At 43.6% G+C, this 21,447-nt stretch overlaps 1 protein-coding gene across 1 annotated transcript; it reads left to right on the top strand.

The window, feature by feature from the left end:
* Positions 1–306: 306 nt before the first annotated feature.
* LOC100385973 (adenosine 5'-monophosphoramidase HINT1) lies at positions 307–828 on the top strand. The gene has a single exon (XM_002753497.7). The coding sequence runs from the start codon at positions 324–326 to the stop codon at positions 702–704; it is 381 nt and encodes a 126-aa protein (XP_002753543.1). The 5' UTR covers positions 307–323; the 3' UTR covers positions 705–828.
* The last annotated feature ends 20,619 nt before the right edge of the window (positions 829–21,447 follow it).

Here is a 21,447-nt window from a genome sequence, read left to right as displayed (position 1 = left end):
GCTCACTGCAACCTCTGCCCCTCCAGGTTCAAGCGATTCTCCTGTCTCAGCCTCCCAAGTAGCTGAGATTACAGGTGCCCACCACCATGCCTGGCTAACTTTTGTATTTTTAGTAGAGACAGGGTTTTGCCATCTTGGCCAAGCGGGTCTCCAACTCCTGACCACAAATTACCTTCTCACCTCTATCTCCCAGAGTGCTGGGATTATAGGTGTAAGCCACCGTGCCCAGCTGAAACCACCTCATTTAAAGCTTCTGTTTTCTGAGCTGGTTCCTCCCTCCTTCTGAGCCTCTCCCTTGGCCGCACCGCGGGAGAGAGGCAGAGATGGCAGATGAGATCGCCAAGGCTCAGGTCGCTCGGCCTGGTGGCGACACGATCTTCGGGAAGATCATCCGCAAGGAAATCCCAGCCAAAATCATTTTTGAGGATGACCGGTGCCTTGCTTTCCACGACATTTCTCCTCAAGCACCAACACATTTTCTGGTGATACCCAAGAAACATATATCCCAGATTTCTGCAGCAGAAGATGATGATGAAAGTCTTCTTGGACACTTAATGATTGTTGGCAAGAAATGTGCTGCAGATCTGGGCCTGAATAAGGGTTACCGAATGGTAGTGAATGAAGGTTCAGATGGTGGACAGTCTGTCTATCACGTTCATCTCCATGTTCTTGGAGGTCGACAGATGCATTGGCCTCCTGGTTAAGCACGTTTTGGGGATAATCTTCCCTTCTCTAGGCAATGATTAAGTTAGGCAAGTTCCAGTATGTTAAGTGGCACACTTATTTTTGCCTGTGTATGGAGAGATTCAATAAATAATTTTCAAACCAAAAAAAAAAGCTTCTGTTTTCTTATAGTTTCTTTTACCTCTTTAAATTTTAAAATCACTTATTCTGTTTTATTTGAAATGGAACATGTACAAATTGTAGAATATTTAGAAAATACATATGCGCAGCAAGATTAAAATGCCTACACCAAAAATAAAGTAATATTTACACTCAGAAGCTTAAGGATGGTGGTCTGGTTGGAGGAGGAGCTGTGTTTCCACTGTAAGCACATGACTTTCACTTAGGATATATGTTTACTAGGGGTGGCTCGGGTAAGAGGCTGATGTGGATTATGTAGAGGTGGGCTAAGCCCCCAAGTCACACCTGAGTGTGCCACTGTATCTCCTACAGAGGCAGGAAGTTTGCAGAGAGTTGCCCCCCATGCTGAGGTGGTCCCCACAATACTGAGGTGTTCCATACTGAAGGTCATGGAAGCTGTGGGCAGAAGCGAACATGGGGAAGAGCTGGGCAGCAGCATCCAGTATGAAGTGCTGGATCTAGGACCTTAAAAGATCATCACCAGAACAGAGAAGGCAGACAGGCACCGGGGTGGTTTATCAGAGGGAAACAGCTGGTAAGCTGGGCATGGTGGGGCAGAGCAAGTATTTTCAGCTACTCAGGAGGCTGACGCTTGAGGAGTGCTTGAGCCCAGGGGTTCGAGGTCAGTCTGGGCAACACAGTGAGACCTTGTCTCAAAAATTTTAAAAAAGAAAAAAAAAAAAGGAAGAAATGGCCAGAAATCACGAGCAGTGTTGAGACAGGACAACTGAGAGGGTAAGGCCACTGCCGAGGAGGTCCTAGGGGGTCAGCTGGGAGCCAACCTCTGACACTGAGGGGAAGGCATAGACTGTGGGAGAGGCATCTGTTTGTTTTTTCTGGTGCAAGGAGAATAACAAAATGCGATCAGAAGGGCTAATAGACTGCAGATGGAGCTCAGCCCAGCTGAAGGCTTTGAACTGGAACCAGCCCTCTAATTTTCAGCAGTGCGTGTGGCCCAAGAAAAAGAAAGAGTAAAATTAAACAAGGGATCATCAGAGACCATTGTGAGTTACTCTCAATGCGTGAAATAGCAGATTATTTTGAGAGAAATAGTAGGGATTTGACCGCAAAGGGAATCTGATCTGTATCCTATCAACAATGGGGTAACTATTCAAAAATTACAAGTCAAAGGGCGGTATGGTGGGATGTGCACTTTAGAAAGCTTGTTCTCTGTCTCCAGCTGCGGCAAGACTGGGCTCAGACATTTGTTTGGCGAGCATTCCAATGACACAGGGTAGAGACAGTGGTGGTCTGAAGTCAGCATGAAGCTGGGATGCAGAGATGCAGGGAGGCCGAACTGCCCTTGTTTTTGGAGAGGGAAGGGCAGGAAGGGCACAGACATGAGTGTAGACCCACACCTACGTCTCTTTTTTTTTTTTTTTTGAGACGGAGTTTCGCTCTTGTCACCCAGGTTGGAGTGCAATGGCACGATCTCGGGTCACCGCAACCTTCGCCTCCTGGGTTCAAGCAATTCTCCTGCCTCAGCCTCTTGAGTAGCTGAGATTACAGGCGCGTGCCACCATGCCCAGCTAATTTTTGTATTTTTAGTAGAGACAGGGTTTCACCATGTTGACCAGGATGGTCTTGATTTCTTGACCTTGTGATCCACCTGCTTCAGCCTCCCAAGGTGCTGGGATTATAGGCTTGAGCCACCGCATCCGGTTCACATCTATGTCTCTAACTGGGGCGGCTGGATGAGAGCTGGTACCGCCTCTGAAACAGAAACAGGATCATGGAGACGTCAGAGGGGAGGCTGCCAGCAGGCAGCTGTGGATCTAAAGGTGGGTAGAGATAAGGAGATTATCAGCAAATAATCATTAGCCCGTGGGGAGACCCTATATATGTGCAGCACACTAAGAAAGCTGATCAAATTATCAAACATTATTTCTGATAAGCAAATTCGAATATATTTTATATTTAATAGAATAGGTGGTGAGTGGGGGAAGACTGTAAACAGTGTAATGGAAAGTGTTTTTCTTTTCTTTTTTTTTTTGAGATAGAGTTTCGCTCTTGTTACCCAGGCTGGAGTGCAATGGGGCGATCTCGGCTCACTGCAACCTCCGCCTCCTGGGTTCAGGCAATTCTCCTGCCTCAGCCTCCGGGGTAGCCGGGATTACAGGCATGTGCCACCATGCCCAGCTAATTTTTTGTATTTTTAGTAGAGACGGGGTTTCACCGTGTTGACCAGGATGGTCTCCATCTCTTGACCTCATGATCTACCCGCCTCGGCCTCCCAAAGTGCTGGGATTACAGGCTTAAGCCACCGCGCCCAGCCTGGAAAGTGTTTTTCTAGCCATAAAGAAGCTTTTAGGTTTTTCTTTTGTCTCTGTTAGGTATTCCGAGATCTAGAGTTATTGCCAACAGCGTGCTGGTGCCCTGTTGCCCTCGGGTGAACTCCTGCTCACACCCGCGCACGTGTGTGCACAGCCGCAGCCTGACGCCTGCTGATGACCTGGCTTCCATTCCCAATCTCCCAGTGTGAGGCCGAATTTCTTGCAATCAGTCTCACCTGAGACCTGACTGTGCCTTGCACTGTAAAGTGTTCCTCTTGCTGCTCTTCAGTTTGGCATGTAGGTGCTAGAAGGCCTAAAGCTGTGGGAGCTCTCTAGACGAAAGCTGTGGGAGCTCTGGCCCCTGTGTCTGTGGATAATATCGCTGCTGGGTAACAGCCCTATGATCTCCATAAAGAAGTTTGGGTGGGTGGGTGGGGAGTGGGGAGGCTGAAGCCAACCACGTGGCCCTGGGGAGGGAGAAGCACAATGGGGATGGGCTCTGAGGCCCTTGAGGGAAGCTTGGAGAAAAGGAAATAGAGACTAGAGATGAGCTAGGAAGGCCTAGAAGAGCTCGAAGGACGTGGGATGCAGACTCCTTGGCAACCAGATAAGGCAGCAGACCCTGGAGGAAGGCAAGAGAGCCCCTCCTCTCTGCCTTTGTATCCCAAATAACAAGAGACCCTGAAGTCTCCTAAATGTCTAAATGTTGTTGCCTCTCGGGGCTGGTCCCCATAGCAGGAATGGTGAGGTTCAAGAGGAACCGATTATGCCCCCACCTGTTTTCTGATGACTGAACTTAACAGCAAAAAAGGCCTTTCACTTCCATACTTAGACTGAAATTTTAATACAAAGGAAAAGACTTCTGACCCCGAATGTATTCATAGCAAAAGATAAGAGCAGGCCAGTGAGGTGGCTCAGGCCTGTAATCCCAGCACTTTAGGAGGCCTAGGAGGGCGGAGTACGAGATAAGGAGTTCGAGAGCAGCCTGCCCAATATGTTGAAACCCCTACTAAAAATACAAAAATTAGCTGGGCATGGTAGCACACGCCTGTAGTCCCAGCTACTGGGGAGGCTGAGGCAGAAGAGTCACTTGAACCCAGGAGGCGGAGGTTGCAGTGAGCCGAGATTGCACCGCTGCACCTCAACCTGGGCAAAAGAGCAAGACTCCGTCTCAAAAAAAAAAAGCTGTTCCAGTATTGATAGAGGTTAGAAAAAGGGACACTTCTCCTAAGTTGGTAAAGATCCCTGAAATAGCAGACCAAGGGCCTAGACCAGTAAGTATTTCCAGCATTGCCATTTTATCTTAGGCTCTGTCAACCTGGAGCCAATTCAGACCAAGAGAAACAGCTGGAATAGTTTCCAGTGTGGGCGTGATGGTTTTTGTCGCAGCATAGGTCATTGTTTGAATTATTTTATCTGCATAAGATTTCACTTGGGGTTTTGTGGAGAAGAATTATTTCACAAATCTCTGTGTCATGAAATACTTCCAAGTATCGAATTATCCAAATGATGCTTACTATCCATGGGCATGAACTCAGAGAACAAATATGCTTACAGCAAGAGGGACAGACAAAAATGTGAGGTTTTCCTTAATTACACTGGTTCACTAGTTATGTATAATAGATACTACTCTGAGTCTACAAAATCTTTTCCAAAGGGACAACAGCTTTTCTCCTTTGACTCCTCCTCAGCCCACTCTACCAGCCACATGGGACAGCCACAATCCGAAGCCTGTCTGCCAAGTTATAGGAGCTTGGAAGTCTTTTCAGCTTGTGGAACAGAGGGTTTTCCCAGCTCTTTTAAAATGATCTAACTTGCATACAACAGAGGTTGGAAGAGTGACTCAGCCACAAAATGAGTGGATACTTTTTAAATCTGTGACAAATATGTTTGAAAGCTGTCTCATTGCTCATTTTTTTCCTAATTAGAACATTGAAGAATGCTGGAACACGATTCACTGACTCACTCTTACATTTGGATAACTTTTAATTCAGTTTAATGCATTTTCACATTTATTGTCTCCTCTTCCTAAATGCCAGAAAGGTAGGTAGGGCACATATCATCATTCTCATCTGAGAGCTCAGAAAGGGAAAACAAGACACAGCAAGGGTTTGCCTTTGGTTGCACTGCAAATTAGGAGCAGATCTAGAAGTGGAAGTCAGCCTCTTTGGGTGATCTCTTGATCCTACAACTTCAGAGCTTATGTCTAGGACTAATGAGCTCACCTAAATCTTACTCTGCCTGACCTGCAGATGAGGTGTGGAGGCAAACCCTCTATTTGGAGTATCAGTCATATAGTCGGCGATCCTTTCTCTCTTCCAGACACAATGAGTGTAGATAAACGAAATGCAAACTGTCCGTCCCTGATCCAGGGACTCATGGGCAGTAGGACCTAGCCACATTTTCATTTTTCATATAGCCTTCTCATATCTTTAAACTAGGACTCACAGTAAACAGTATTCTCGAAATAATTTGAATACCAGCAAGAGATAAAATTTCCTAAATAGTTAAGTGTTACAACTAATTAGAAATCCGATGTACTGAGATGCTTTTGGCTCAGAACACCAGACTTGACTTGCAGAGGAGGCCTTGGTAAAGATTCTCTAGCTAGGGTGGCTTACTGAGGGTCTTTGTTCTAAACCTCCCAGTTCTTTGTTCTCTATGGCTTGATAAGTTTTTTTTTCTGTTATCCCCTCACTTGTGTGTATGTGTATGAGGGCAGAAAGGGTGGGTGTGTATGTGTACATTCTCTGTAATATAGCCAATGCCTGATCTATTCCAAGGGCTTTCTGTCCTGGCTATAAACACTTACATGCTTACTTTTTCTCCTTCACTTTATTCTGACAGTTTTTATCTCAGATCACTGACACCACTGGTTATATCAGCATCTCTTTCCCTCTCTTCAAGAAGAGAGAAACTGTTTATCTTAAGAAGTTTCATGGTTTAGGTGGGAAAGATCTGGCTTCCTGCAGAGCACTGAGAGGAAGATCCAAAAAAGAAAATAATCCTCTATCTCTGGCATTTCCTGGCTGCCCAAAGCATCCTTCTACAGCTGAGATTGATAAAAACTTCATCAAAGGCACTGGTCAATCAGGCTATAGGCTTTTAAAACATTACTTACTATGCAAGTCAGATTAGTATTTAAGATATTGGTCTTTTTTCTGCAGACAATGTGACATATATTTTATCCAGTTTGTATGGTATCATGTTCCAAAAAACTCAGTACACTCCCTAAGCAGTTAAAAAACAAGTACATTTTAAAATGCAATTTGACATTTCTGAAAGATACAAAAACGTTCTTGAATAAATGGAAGGATAGCTCCTATTCTTGCATAGAATGACTCAACAATATAAAGATGTCATTTTCCCTAACTTAATTTAATACCTAATGTCATACTAATAAGCTTTTTTTTTTTTTTTTGAGACAGAGTCTCGCTCTTGTTACCCAGGCTGTAGTGCAATGGCGCCATCTCAGCTCTGATTCTCCTGCCTCAGCCTCCCAAGTAGCTGAGATTACAGGCATGTGACACACACCCAGCTAATTATGCATGTTTAGTAGAGACAGAGTTTCTCCACATTGGTCATAATGGTCTCGAATTCCTGACCTCAGGTGATCTGCCCACCTCAGCTTCCCAAAGCGCTGGGATTATAGCCACAGAGTCCGGCCCACTAAGAAACTTTTTTACACGAGTTGATATCAAAGTTTACATGGAAAAACATATCCAAGAATAGCTGGGAAAACACCGAAGAAAAGCTGTAAGAGCTGGGTAGCTCTATAGGACGTTAAAATGTATTGTACTGGCCAGGTACAGTGGCTCAAGTCTATAATCGCAGCACTTTGGGAGGCCAAGGCCGGCAGATTATGAGGTCAAGAGAGTGAGAGCATCCTGGCCAACATGGTGAAACCCTATCTCTACTAAAAACACAAAAATTAGTTGGGCTTGGTGGCACGTGCCTGTAGTCCCAGCTACTCGGGAGGCTGAGGCAGGAGAATCAGAGCTGAGATCGCGCCATTGCACTCCAGCCTGGTGACAGCGAGACTTCATCTCAAGAAAACGAAAAATATATTGTTTTAAACACTTCTATGTTTAAAACACTTGTTTTAAATAAAAATATATTGTTTTAAACACTTCTATGTTTAAAAGTGTGATAGTACAACATAAATACACAAGTAGACCAGTAAAACAGAATAGAAAGCCCCAAAATAGGTCTGAGTACATATCAAAAATTTAGTAGATTTTAAAACTGGAGTCTAAATCAGAGAGCAAAAAATGACTCCCCCAACCGGGATCTGTGTCTGGGCTCAAGCTCACCGTATGGCGAGGCCCATTTCCTAGGGGCCTCACACGGGAGCGATTTCCACAGTTCTCCCTCAAAATAGTAAAAAATTAATTGAATTGCAAATAACTTCACTGAAAGGAGGAGTAAGGAAGAAAATAAAGAACCTAAATAACTTTACAAAAACAGTATTTTTATTTAATAAGGCCAAAGACAAACTATATAAATACTGTACTCTAGTTAATAAACAATTCTGAAATGACTATAGGTATATACTAGTATAGAAAAGTAAGTAAATATACTGTAGATATTGAAAGCCATATTTCTCAAGGTTCCAGAAGGAAGTTACCAATAAAAAAAAGGGGGGGGAAGTTAGAAGGATCGCTATGGTGTTGGATTAGCTTTGCAGGAATAACAACGAACTTATGGTTCGTAACATATATAAAGATAGATAGATAGATAGATAGATAGATAGATAGATAGATAGATAGTGGGATAGATAGGTAGATAGTGGGATAGATAGATAGGTAGATAGTGGGATAGATAGATAACCAGATAGATAGATGATTGATAGATAGATAGATCTATTATTCTCTAATAAAAGGAACCAGGTATCTTTGGAAAATAATAGTTGAATCCAGGGCTGGGGCAGGAAAAATGAAAGATGAGCCTGGAACATCTTCTGGTTACAGAAAGTAAGGAAGTACTCAGAAACTAATAAAGGAACATCAGAAGGACGCAGGCACCAACCTGAAGGAGCTCCTGATAGAGAAAGCTGAAACAAACTGAGCAAGAAAATAAATAATGACAGTATTAAGTTGTGACCCATAGAATGAAATAAATATGCACGAGCCCATACTGATACAAACAAATAATTGAACAAATAAATACCTGGAATCCCAGCACTTTGAGAGGCTAAAGCAGGAGGATCCCTTGAGCACATGAATTCAATGCTGCAGTGAGGTATGATAATAACACTGCACTCTAGCCTGGGCGACGGAGCAAGACTCTGTCTCTGTAAAAAGTTAAAAATTAAAAATACCATATATGGGATGGTCATGGTGGCTCACGCCTGTAATCCCAGCACTTTGGGAGGATGAGGCAGTCGAATTACATGGTCAAGGGATCAAGACCATTTTTGCCAACATGTTGAAACCCCATCTCTACTAAAAATGCAAAAATTAGTCAGGCATGGTGGTCCATGCCCTGTAGTCCCAGCTACTCAGGGGGCTGAGGCAGGAGAATCACTTGAACCTGGGAGGCAGAGGTTGCAGTGAGCTGAGATTGTGCCATTGCACTCCATCCTGGTGACACAGCGAGAGTCTGTCTCAAAAAAAAAATACTACATATTGGGTAGACTACTCTTCCTTACAGAAGAATTCCAATTAATGTGAGAGGAACAAGGAATCGAAAATGCATGATTAGGCAAAGAAGACTCACTGACAGATGATAAAGAGGGCAAAAGTGAGGAGAAAATAGGACATGAGCATATTCTCAATGCATCTCTCCTAAGATATTAATTCTCAAGGAAAAATAGTAACTTTATGGTGAAGGGACACTGCAGACACCATCTTAACCAAGGGATCAAGGTTAACTTGAACAGTAATAAGCCATTTTGACCTCATACACGGCCCAACCTGATGTGATGCACTGAGAAGGGCACAGCATCACTTGTGGTCTTGTTGCCAAAAATGCATAACCTCACTCTAATAAGGAGAAAACATCAGAAAATCCCAAATGAGATACAGTCTGCAAAATAACTCGATCTTCAAAAGTGTCAAAGTTACGGAAGACCAGAAAAGACTGAATAACTCTCCCAGATTGGTGCTGACTAAAGATTTATGACTGCTAAATGAGTTATGGGTTCCTGGGTTGAATCCTAGCACAGAAAAAGCATGATAGGGAGAAAAAAAAACTAGCGAAATTCAGAGAGGGTCTTAAGGTTTAGTCAATAGCAGTGTATTGTTAATTTCCTGGTTTCCATCACTGAGGTAGGTTATGTAAAATGGTAACATGAAGGAAATCTGAATGAAAGGCATATGGGAAATCTTTGTACTATTTTTTGCAACTTTTCTTTCGATCTAAGATTATTGCAAAATGTAAAGAAAATAATGTAGTTCGAAATTTTTATCAATACAACTATTCTACCCTCAAAGTTTTATTTTCCTTATCGATAGCTATGACAATATTTTCGCCTCTAATTTTTTTTTTTTTTTTTTTTGAGATGAGTCTTGCTCTGTTGCCCAGGCTAGAGTGCAGTGGCTTCATCTGGACTCACTGCAACCTCGCTTTCCCGGGTTCAAGCAATTCTCCTGCCTTAGCCTCCTGAGTATCTGGGATTACAGATGCCCACCACCATGCCCAGCAAATTTTTGTATTTTCAGTAAACATGGTAAAACCATGTTGGCCAAGCTGGTCTTGAACTCCTGACCTCAAGTGATCCTCCCACCTCAGCTTCCCAAACTGCTGGGATTACAGGTATGAGCCACCATGCCTGGCCTCTGTTAACCATTTTTATCACTTTAAAGATAATACCTTTATCTCTTCTTCCATTTACTATAGATAATTTTTTTTTTTTTTTTTGAGACGGAGTTTCTCTCTTGTTACCCAGGCTGGAGTGCAATGGCGTGATCTTGGCTCACCGCAAGCTCCACCTCCTGGGTTCAGGCAATTCTCCTGCCTCAGCCTCCTGAGTAGCTGGGATTACAGGCACGTGCCACCATGCCCAGCTAATTTTTTGTATTTTTAGTAGAGACGGGGTTTCACCATGTTGACCAGGATGGTCTTGATCTCTTGACCTTATGATCCACCTGCCTCAGCCTCCCAAAGCACTGGGATTACAGGCATGAGCCACCACGCCTGGCCTATAATTGAAGTTTTACCTTTCATTAAGCTTTCTGTTTTATGGAATTTCTCATTCGCTTTCCTTTATGTTTATTCTGTCAATTGCCTTTTTTATATTCTCAATTATTTCTAAATTCTTCATAACTTAAGTATTGGTGTCCATTTACCCTGGAGATCTCTTTCTTGGGATTCCTGTCTTCCTGCTCCAGTTTGGACTACTTGCTGAAGGATTCAGTGGGATCCCTTAACTACTCTCCTACATTGAATCCACTATTGCTTAGATCTTATTTTTTTCCTGATTTTGCTCTTCATGTTTCTAGAGCATATCTGAAAGTAAATTCCTAAGGAAGGGTTTGCATGAAATCCTTTCGAATCTTGAAAATATCTTGGCTTGGCCGGGCGCAGTGGCTCAATCCTGTAATCCCACATTTTGGGAGGCCGAGGCGGGTGGATCACCGACCTCAAGAGATCGAGATCATCCTGGTTATCATAGTGAAACACCGTCTCTACTAAAAATACAAAAAAATTAGCTGGGCATGGTGGTACGTGCCTGTAATCCCAGCCACTCAGGAGGCTGAGGCAGGAGAATTGCCTGAACCCAGGAGGCGGAGGTTGCGGTGAGCCGAGATCGCACCATTGCACTCCTGCCTGGGTAACAAGAGTGAAACACCGTCTCAAAAAAAAAAAAAAAAAAGAAAGAAAGAAAGTAAATATCTTGGCTTTACTCTCATGTTCAAATGATAGTTTTGTTGGGTATTGATCTCTTGTCGATACTCATTCTTTCAGAATTTTGAGGTCTTTCCCACTAACTTCTAGCATTTACAGTTGCTGTTGTTATTCTGATTCTTGCTTGTTTGTGGATGTCCTGTTTTTTTCTCCTTTGAAATATTTAGGATCTTCCTCATTTTCATTATTGTGAACTTTCATGCTATATGTAGAAATAAATCTATTTTCTTGACTTATTGTGCTAAGCACTCAGTACCTCATTTTAATTACAATGTCATTCATTGCCATTGTAATGTCATTCAGCTTCAGATAATTTTCTTATATTTGTACCGTTATTATTTTCTTTCTTCCATGTTCATAGTTCTTTCTTTCTGAAACGTAGGAGACTGAACTGAAAACTGAATCTAGAGTTCCTTGATTTGTCTTCTTCTTCTTCTTCTTCTTTTTTTTTTTTTTGGAGACGGAATCTCACTCTGTCACCCAGGCTGGAGTACAGTGGCTCGATCTCTGCTCACTGCAATCTCTGCCTCCTGGATTCAAGCCTTCTCCTGCCTCAGCCTCCCAAGTTGCTAGGATTACAGGCATGTGCCACTACACCCAGCTAACTTTTGTATTTTTAGAAGGGACAGGGTTTCACCATGTTAGCCAGCCTGGTCTTGAACTCCTGATCTCAAGTGATCTGCCCACCTCAGCCTCCCGAAGTGCTGGGATTACAGGTGTAAGACACTGCACCCTACCGGCGTCTTCTATGTCTTTACTTTTTCATGTCTGTCTTTTTGTTATTTTCTGAGAGATTTCCTTGTCTTTATTTTCTAATATATCTGTTTCATTTCTATTTCAGCAATCATGTTTTAATTTCTAATTCTTCTGCAATTTTTCCTCTTTTATAACATCCTATTCTTGTTTTCTGAACATACACCTTCTGAGCATACTATGTACAAATTGGTGTCTTTGTTTTAAGTTCTTTTCTCTAAATTACCTTTGTTTTCTAGAAGTCAATTTTTCTTTTTGTTTAACCTTTTCATTTACTTTAACCAACTGTCTGGTAATCCTTGTGCTTCTGCTCATGTTTAAGAATGAGGAGTTGTGGCCAGGCATGGTGGCTTACGCCTGTAATCCCAGCACTTTAGGAGGCCAAGGCAGGTGGATCACCTGAGGTCAGGAGTTCGAGACCAGCCTGGCCAATGTGGCAAAAACTCATCTCCACTAAAAATCAAAAAATTAGCTGGGTGTGGTAGTACAGGCTGTAATCCCAGCTACTAGGGAGGCTGAGGCAGGAGTATCACTTGAACCTGGGAGGCCAAGGTTGCAATGAGCTGAGATTGCATTGCACTCCAGCATGGGTAACAGAGGGAGACTCCATCTCAATTAACAAAAAATAAAAAGAATGAAGAGTTGCCAGGTGCACTGGCTTACACCTGTAATTCCAGCACTTTGGAAGGCTGAGGCAGGTAGATCACTTGAAGCCACAAGTTTGAGACCAATCTGGTCAACATGGCAAAAAAAAAAAAAAAATACAAAAATTAGCTGAGCTTGGTGGTGCATGCCTGTAGTCCTAGCTACTTGGGAGGCTGAGATGGGAGGATCTCTTGAGCCTGGGAAGTGGAGGATGCAGGAGCCAAGATCACACCAGTGCACACTGCATGCCAGTCTGGGCAACAGAGTGAGACCCTGTCTCAAAAAAAAAAAAAAAGAAAGAAAGAAAGAAAAGAATGAGGAGTTAAGGAATATGAGTAGGAGAGAGACCTGTCAGCCAGCAGGTGATAGAGGAGGAAGCCAGCTGTACTGAGCAGACCCTAAATGCTAGAATCCGGAGAATTCTAGAGCTGCTCAATTTCATTAGGAGAGAACTTCTAGGTATTTTACTCTGAGTGAATAAATCCTGGCTTCCAAGTTTTGTGTACGAGAGAGAGAGAGAGAGAGAAGAGATGATGGGCTCAACCAGTCTGTTCACATTCCTCCCACACAGCCTGGCACGGTGGAAGGCTCTGGGCAGGACTCAAGTGCTGGTCTCTTCCTGGGACACCTTTTGTGAGTGACTGCAGCATCACAGGCCCGGGTTTCCTCCAACTGCAGGTTCCACGGGGACCTCCACCCCCAGTCTGAGCAAGGTCAGCTGGTAAAGGCAGCTGCTGAGAAGTGTTCCCTTTGCCGCCATAAGCCTGCAGAACTGGGCAAGCTCTATAAATAGCAGCGGTGATTACAGAGTAGTACTCCTTTTAGATGCTTGCACTTTATAGCTTTCCATTCAAAATAGTCCCAGCCCAGTGTTTAGTCTCTCTGGGGGGCAGCTGTAAAGGCCACCTTGTTTCACAGCTAAGAAGAGGTTACAAGGCAATTAAAATATTTTTGTCTCTTCTCTCTTTTGATGATTATTCCCATGCAGTGGTGGCCACTAGAGGAGTTGTTGCCTTCCATTACCCACAGGGGAACCCGAGAACACTCAGTGGCAGCCTCTAGCCCTGATGCTGGGCTGGAACTAGGGTTTCAACCTTAATCCTTGCCTTGCTTTTCAGAGATTTACAAGTTAAGGTCAGAAATACTGGGGTCTTTGAATAGCCATAACCAAGCAACTGTAATTTACTTTAAAAGAGCTCATTTCCCCTTTAGGAAGATACAATCGTAAATGCTTCTTGTGCCAGAATAATTATATACTCTAAATTCTCTGTATTCTCCATCATGATAAATGTAGTAGTTGTACAAATTACGTTTTGTGGAGATACACGTGGAGATAGGTAGATACAGACAACATTCCACATTTACAGAATTGTAATAATAATGATAGTCTTGATCACAAAAATTATAATCATATGGAAAGGGTGGCTACCATAATCTTAAAATTGATCCTGATTTGCATAGCCTCCTCACAGTGTTAAACCTCAGTGCAACCTCACAGGGTGGGCTAGGCAGGGCAGGGGGTGTCATGACCATCCGCATCATACAGGTGAAGACATACAAGCCTGAGATGTCCTGACACTAGTCAGTAGCCTCTGCTGGGTTGGGCTCATCAGACAGTACTCTTGGTGTGGTCCCTCCCCCTAAGCTTGGTGGACAGTGGACAATAGCCCATACCACAACTCTTGCCCACCTCCCCCTCTCTCTCTGGGCACCCAAGCGATGGAAGCTGGTGTCTGGGGGTACTTGTTTTTGCAGTGACTGGCCTGAGGAATGGCTGACAAGTGGGAGGACAGGGAGGAAAAGACAGATGATCTGGAATATTAAGGATTCTCCAAGTCAGCTGGAATAGATTCTGCAAAAACCCCTTTCCTCCAAAACAATCTCAAGCAATTATGAAAAGTATTTTCAGGAAGAAAAATATTAAAATGCAAATGATGTGCAGTTGTGACTGTAAATCACTGAAGAAATTGCCATTGCTGTTTATTAGAGTCCAGTGTAGGCAGGCAGCACTAATGTGGTGATGCCAATAGGGCTTACATCAGACACTGAAAGACCATAGAGGTAATCAGGTCCAGATCCCTTGTTTTACACATGAGAGCCTGAGAGGGGGACGGCTAATCATTTTCCCTAGAATTAAGATGGCATTAGTAAACAATATTCACAGAGCCAGGTACAAAGCAGGTACCTGTATCCATTAGGAAAGTGTTCAGCTGCAAGTAACAGAAAGCTGGCTCTACAGGTTTATGTGTCTTACCTGATAAGCCAGAGGTGGGCAGTGCTGGGACTGGATGTTCCTGGGCCTAAACAGAAGTCAGGCCTGCTCCTCACCAGCCAAGCTTCTCAGTAAGCAGGGTAGGGTTCTGCGGACACAGTGTAACCAGTAGTAGAGGCTGTATGGTGAGAACCTATAGAAGGTTCTATAGAAGGACCTATAGAAGAAACCAAGCAGATTCAGTTTAAAGAAGAGAAGCATAGTAAAAACTTGACCACTATGATGTAAAAGACAGACAGTATAGGTCCTGTGTTGCCTAAGAGATCATAGTTAGGACAAGGAAGTGCAATTGTTAGATGACAAACTGACTCAACAACAGGAATAATTTTTTTTTTTTTTTTTTTTTGAGACAGAGTTTCGCTCTTGTTACCCAGGCTGGAATGCAATGGCACAATCTTGGCTCACTGCAACCTCCGCCTCCTGGGTTCAGGCAATTCTCCTGCCTCAGCCTCCCGAGTAGCTGGGATTACAGGCACGCACCACCATGCCCAGCTAATTTTTTGTATTTTTAGTAGAGACAGGGTTTCACCATGTTGACTAGGATGGTCTCGATCTCTTGACCTCGTGATCCACCCGCCTCGGCCTCCCAAAGTGCTGGGATTACAGGCGTGAGCCACCGCAGGAATAATTTTAATAATAGGCACTTAATGAAAATAGGTCACCTCTAAAACTAGTGAGTTTCCTGGAGATACTCAAGCTGGACTGCAGATCAAGAATTGGAAATGGGCTGAGCATAGTGGCTCGCGCCTGTAATCTCAGCACTTTGGGAGGCCAAGACAGGTGGATCACCTGAGGTCAGGAGTTCGAGACAAGCCTGGCCAACATCGTGAAACCTCCTCTCTACTAAAAATACAAAAATTAGCCAGGCTTGGTGGCTGGTGCCTGTAATCCCAGTTACTCAGGAGGCTGAGGCAGGAGAACCTCTTGAACCTGGGAGTTGAAAGTTGCAGTGAGCCGAGATATTGCCGTTGCACTCCAGCCGTGGCACAAGAGCAAGTCTTCGTCTCAGAAAAAAAAAAAATGAATTGGAAGTGTGTGTGTGTGCATGCATGTTAAAGAAAGAAGGTTACAGCATTGAGTAAAGAAACGAGGCCAGGTGCGGTGGCTCACGCCTGTAATCCCAGCACTTTGGGATACCAAGGTGGGTGGATCATGAGGTCAAGAGATCGAGACCATTCTGGCCAACACAGTGAAACCCTGTCTCTACTAAGAAAATACAAAAATTAGCTGGGTGTAGTGGCATGCACCGGTAGTCCCAGCTACTCGAGAGGCTGAGGCAGGAGAATTGCTTAAACCCTGGAGGCGGAGGTTGCAATGAGCCGAGATTGCTCCACTGCACTCCAGCCTGGCGCCCGGCGACAGAACGAGAACTCTGTCTCAAAAAAAAAAAAAAGATCTCTAAATTTCCTTCTGCAACAGTTTATTTAAAATAAAACTATCTGTTGAGTTTCTGCTGTGTTCTGCATAAGAACCATGAAGCTGGTCTGACATTTATGAAAACACGAATGGAGAGAACAGGCTGTGGGGTGTTATTTACTGATTGACTCCTCAGGAACCACCTGCCTTCTCAGGATGCCATTCCATTGCTCCCTGGGGAACCCCCACTCCACAGAACAGGGCCTGTTTTCAGGCAGGCTCCAAGGACTCTGGAGAAGGGCAATACGGCAGCATTTTTTCCAGACACATTCCAGCCTGAGTTAATATCTGTTGCATGTGACATCATGTGTCTTAAAGGTAGAGGTACCTCTGTTACTTATTAACCATTGCCTGAAGCTCTCTGATCCTTACTTTTCTTACCTGGGAAAGGGGGCAATATATATCTTCCTCGTAGAGTTGTTGTGAGGATGTAGCTATGCTTTGCACAGTTTTCAGCCTTTAGTAAGGATTCAACAGATGTTGGTTCATTCTGCTCCTCAGTCTCAGCTCACAGTTTTGTCATGTCCCGTTTCCCGGCCTCATTTCCTTTCCTGTAAAATGACGAGGTTGAACTGGAACCAGCCCTGTGATTTCTCCTAGCGTTGAACTTTCTGGCACCCAAAACAAAATGGCTGCCATGTTTTTCCCAGCCTTGGTCTGAAAGTCGTTTCTGCCAGGAGGCGGCACCACTGACTCATGTTTCCAGCAGGAAGGTGGGCTGACCATTAGTTAATCTCTCCTTAGCTTTGAAAAGGAGCCCAAAAACTCACCTGCTTAGCAGCTGCCTCTAAACTAACCTTTTAAATCCTGGTGTTGATGTTTCTTGAATGTGACTGAATTTTTCAGTTTTATGCTTGCTCCAAGCATATCAAAATTGTCTTCCTCAGTTCTCAGTATTTAGTCCTCAATATTTAGGAAAGGGGTAAAGAGAGAAATGGGGGTGGTGAGGGGCACTTCCCCACTGTGGTTTGTTCCCCTTTGCTCAGAAGCAAAACTACAGATATCCAAGAGCATGTGCTGCTGAATTGCACCCACAATCAGCCATTTGCATGCTATTCAGAAGGTACAAATGGCCACTTAGGCTGGGCAATTGCCTAATTGCTACACAGAGGATCACAGATACAATTTTGCAGCCTCAGATCTCTGGCAGCAGCCAGGCTGTAGAGGCCCAGAAAATGTGGTTTTCTAGAGTCCTCGGGTTACTGTGAGTAGAGCAGGAAAAGGACTTAAGGCCAAGAGGGCCAAATTCTTCACTTTACCCAAAGCCAGTCCTGGAGATGGAAAGTGAATTTAAGATGAAAATTCCCTAACTGTATCCTACCCTTTGACTTTTGTTGAGAGTTTAGGAAACAGAAGATGTAGGGAGCAAGAGAGGAAGAAAGAGGAGGAAGATAAAGGAAGGGAAAAGGGGAAGGAGAAAAAAGGAAGAGGAGAGGGACAGGAAAGGAGAGAGGTAGATTGCTTGTTGGAAATAGTTAAGAATCAAATCAATTATTCTGCCTTTTCTCTCCAAGAAGTAAATTTTAAGACTCAAGTAGGAAATATAAATGTATTATTTGGTCTTTGCTTCTAGCATGCTCTATCTCCTTTATACATGTAAGCTCACTAAACATGTATTAGCTGTCAGCCTGGATAATTTTTTTTTTTTTAGCCTGGATAATGAAGGAGCTAAATCAAATCATCCTGATCATCCTATGGACTGGTTCTGACCTTTTGAATGTTAGGTTGTCAAAACTTTCTTCTCTAATACTAGCCCCAGCAAAATGATTAAAATGTTTCCCTTCTGAAGAGGAAAAATACTACTTTGAGACTGCAAAATTTTTTTATTGTCCAAAAAAGCCACGGTGATTCCTTGCCAATGGTGAAGGAGGCAGAGCAGGCAGAACAGAATTTCCTCTCTGGTCCCTTCTGTTAGCGCTAACCTGATTATTTTAAATTGCTAGAGAAAGCACATCACATACCATCAAGTCCCATTGATGGTGTAGATCTTATTAAGTAATATCATTTTTCTTCATTACTAACTAACCAAGTGCTTTGTATGTGGCTGTGAAACTTACATTTAAAAACCCATGTCTTTTAAGTCTTTCAAGGTTCACAAGGTGGAACGGGCCAAGGGGGTTGTCAAAATGCTAGGTCTGCAGTTTCATTGTGCTGTCTCACTGGAGGCTTGTCTTTTCGCTGGGTAGGGAGGTCAGAGGTTGCTGCATCCCAGAACATTCCCTCCTCCTCTTGCCCCTACCTCATCTGGACAATGGGAGCAGATGACTGTTTGCCAGAGCATTATCATGGCTTCATCTGTTGTTGCTTATGGAAAGAGGACAGCCCTGTGGAGGGTTTGGCTTTCTCCCGGTCTAGTGAATAAGATCTACTCTAAAGCCAACCAAGCATCTCAGGACATAACAACAAATGAACTCTATTAGGGAATTCTGTAGTAGCTTCAAAAAAATTGTGTCAGTACCATGCACAGTCCTTACAAAAGGCAATTCCTTTCTCCTGCTTCCTTTAACTTCATCCTTCTGGTATACAGTGCCTTTTGTGGCCTCATAGGAAAGGCAGAGGCTTTTCAGTTTTGAAAAACAAACTCAGTTGAATTGCTAAGAAACTGGAAGGTGCTTTAGGTCCTGTTTCCTTTTTTGATACTTTCCCCACAGAGTGGAATGAGGATCAGGAAACCAATTCAACAGACTCTTTTAAGTGGTAGTGTTTTATTAATGCATTTGGGCCAGGCAAGGTGGTGCATGCCTATCATCCCAGCACTTTGTGAGGCAGAGGTGGGTAGATCACCAGAGGTCAGGAGTTCAAGACCAGCCTTGAGATGAAACAAAAGCTCATCTCTACTAAAAATGCAAAAACTAGCCCGGCGTGGTGGCATACAACTGTAGTCCCAGCTAAAGCCTGGGTGACAGAGTGAGACTCCATCTCAAAGAAAGTAAAAATAACATAAAATACAATGCATTTGGTTAGGGCGTAGTGACTTATGCCTGTAATCCCAGCACTTTGGGAGGCTGAGGCAGACAGATCACCTGAGGTTGGAAATTCGAGACCAGCCTGACCAACATGGAGAAACCCCGTCTCTACTAAAAATACAAAATTGGCCAGGTGTGGTGGTGCATGCCTGTAATCCCAGCTATTCAGAAGGCTGAGGCAGAAGTATCACTTGAACCTGGGAGGCGGAGGTTGCTGTGCGGTGAGCCAAGATCGTGTCATTGCACTCCAGCCTGGGCAACAGGAGCAACACTCCATTTCAAAAAAAGAAAAAAAAAATGCATTTGAAGGGACAGAAATAAAATCAACATTTGATTCCATTTATTGAAAATACACTATAAAGGCGACATTTAACAATGACATCAATTGCCTCACTTAATCCTCACTACAGTGTATGAAATAGGTTTTGTTGAGGATACAGGTTCAGAATACCTTGTCCTGAGTCACACTGCTTCTAGGTAATGGAAAGATAACTGAAATCTAGGTCTGTCCGATCCAAACCCTGTGCTTTTTTTTTTTTATTAATTCCATCTGAGTTGAAGTTGAGTGCTGCAGAAATATAAAGTTGTTAATCATTTCTACAACATTTTCTATGTGCCAGACACTGTTTTAAGTTGGAGGAGGGAGTGTTGAACTGGGGTGGGTGGGGAGTGACTGCCTGCACCTAGAGAAATGAATTAGGAAAACAGGTGCTGGGGATTTACCAAAGGAAGCAACAGTGGCACCCAAGGATGATTCACAATGTGGGGCGTTAGGTGAGGAAGGAGCAGACAGTGTGGTCCCTAGGGTTGGATCTATGCCAGAGGATTACTGCAGATGAGACTCAGAGAAGCCTGAAGTAGGGGAGATAATTCCCCCTCTCATGCTGCACTGCTCAAAACTTTGTGAAAAGTTCAGGTAAACATTGGCTGAGAAGATTGTAAAACATTGTGATGTGGACCAGCTGGAGTGAGTTTTACACCCAGTGAATGTTTTCCTGGCCACATTCCCTCTAAGCAGTGGAGTTCTCAAGAGTGTGTCTTCAGCAGTGGGACCTGGCTTCACATCTCAGTTTCCACCTACCTGCTTTGTGAACTTGCACCTCCGTGTCCTTCCCTAACAATAACCACTGCATAGGGTTATAGTAAGGATGGAATAAGATCATTTACAAGATGTGTGGAGCAGAGTGCTGGCATGATTTCAGCATTATACACATATCTCCTCTAGGATTTGACTTTCTTAGTTAACCGTCTCCCCCTGACGTTTTCAAACTATCTCTAACTTCCTCCCTTCAGTCTGAAACCATGTCCTGGTCGCTCTTACTTTATTTTTATTTTTATTTTTTTGAGACAGCGTTTCATTCTTGTTGCCCTAGCTTGAGTGCAATGACACAATCTCAGCTCACTGCAACCTTCACCTCCTGGGTTCAAGAGATTCTCTTACCTCAGTCTCTCAAGTAGCTGGGATTACAGGCATGCACCACCACACCTGGATATTTTGTACTTTAAGTAGAGACGGGGTTTTTACCATGTTGGCCAGGCTGATCTCGAACTCCCGCTGGTCTCTCTTACTTTAAAAAAAAACCAAAAACTTCCCTCACCCTGTTTGTGGAGCTACCTTCCCAGTTCTCCTCATGGAACCTCCTGTCCCCTTGAAAGAGGATTCATAGGCTGCCAATTTCAAAGAGTAGGGACCATGTCTGATTTGTATATTTCAGTATGTCCAGTGCGTAGCCCAGGGCCTGGCATAAACATAGTTGGCATTCAATTATTGGTTAAATAAATGACTATCTTCATTTCCTCATCATACTTTCCCAATTTATGTCCTTGCAGTCTGGTTTCTGCTCTTACCAGTCTTCCAAAATTTCATTCCCAAACAACCTCTAACTTGATCACGAAAGCTTGAGGTTATTTCTTCATCCTCTTCTTCAGAATTCTATATAGTCAATGCAATTCTTTAAAACAGGAATCCACTGTGCAATATTAGATAAATCCAAATGTACTTCAAGGGACATACACAAGGCTAGGTTGTCCAGCTGCTTAGTTATCTACTTAGTTAGCAATATCCTTTGAAGTCTTTCGGGGTCACCTCTCTTTGATGGGGGTGAGTGGCATAAGACAGTGAACATCCTGGGAGGCACCTTCCCTGATCTCGACAGCTGGAAACAATCTCTCCCTCCTCTGATATGCTTTACTAAGCTTTGTCTGTGCTTCTCTAATGGAACTATTCCTTCCCACTTCAAATAATGGTTATTTATAACCCTGTCTATGTCACACCTAACCCACCTTGGGTATGCTCTTTGAGGGCAGGAAGCAGGCTTTTCCTCATCCTCCCCTACTAGCTCAGCCTGTGGCACATAAAAAAGGCCTTACAAAAGGACCAATGGAAAGAACCAATAGTGGAAAGAAGAAA

Source organism: Callithrix jacchus, chromosome 8 (genome assembly GCF_049354715.1).
Source record: "Callithrix jacchus isolate 240 chromosome 8, calJac240_pri, whole genome shotgun sequence".
In the NCBI taxonomy this organism is placed as follows: domain Eukaryota; kingdom Metazoa; phylum Chordata; class Mammalia; order Primates; family Cebidae; genus Callithrix; species Callithrix jacchus.
Note: the sequence above shows the minus strand (reverse complement) of the source record. Positions and strands in the feature narration are given on the sequence as shown.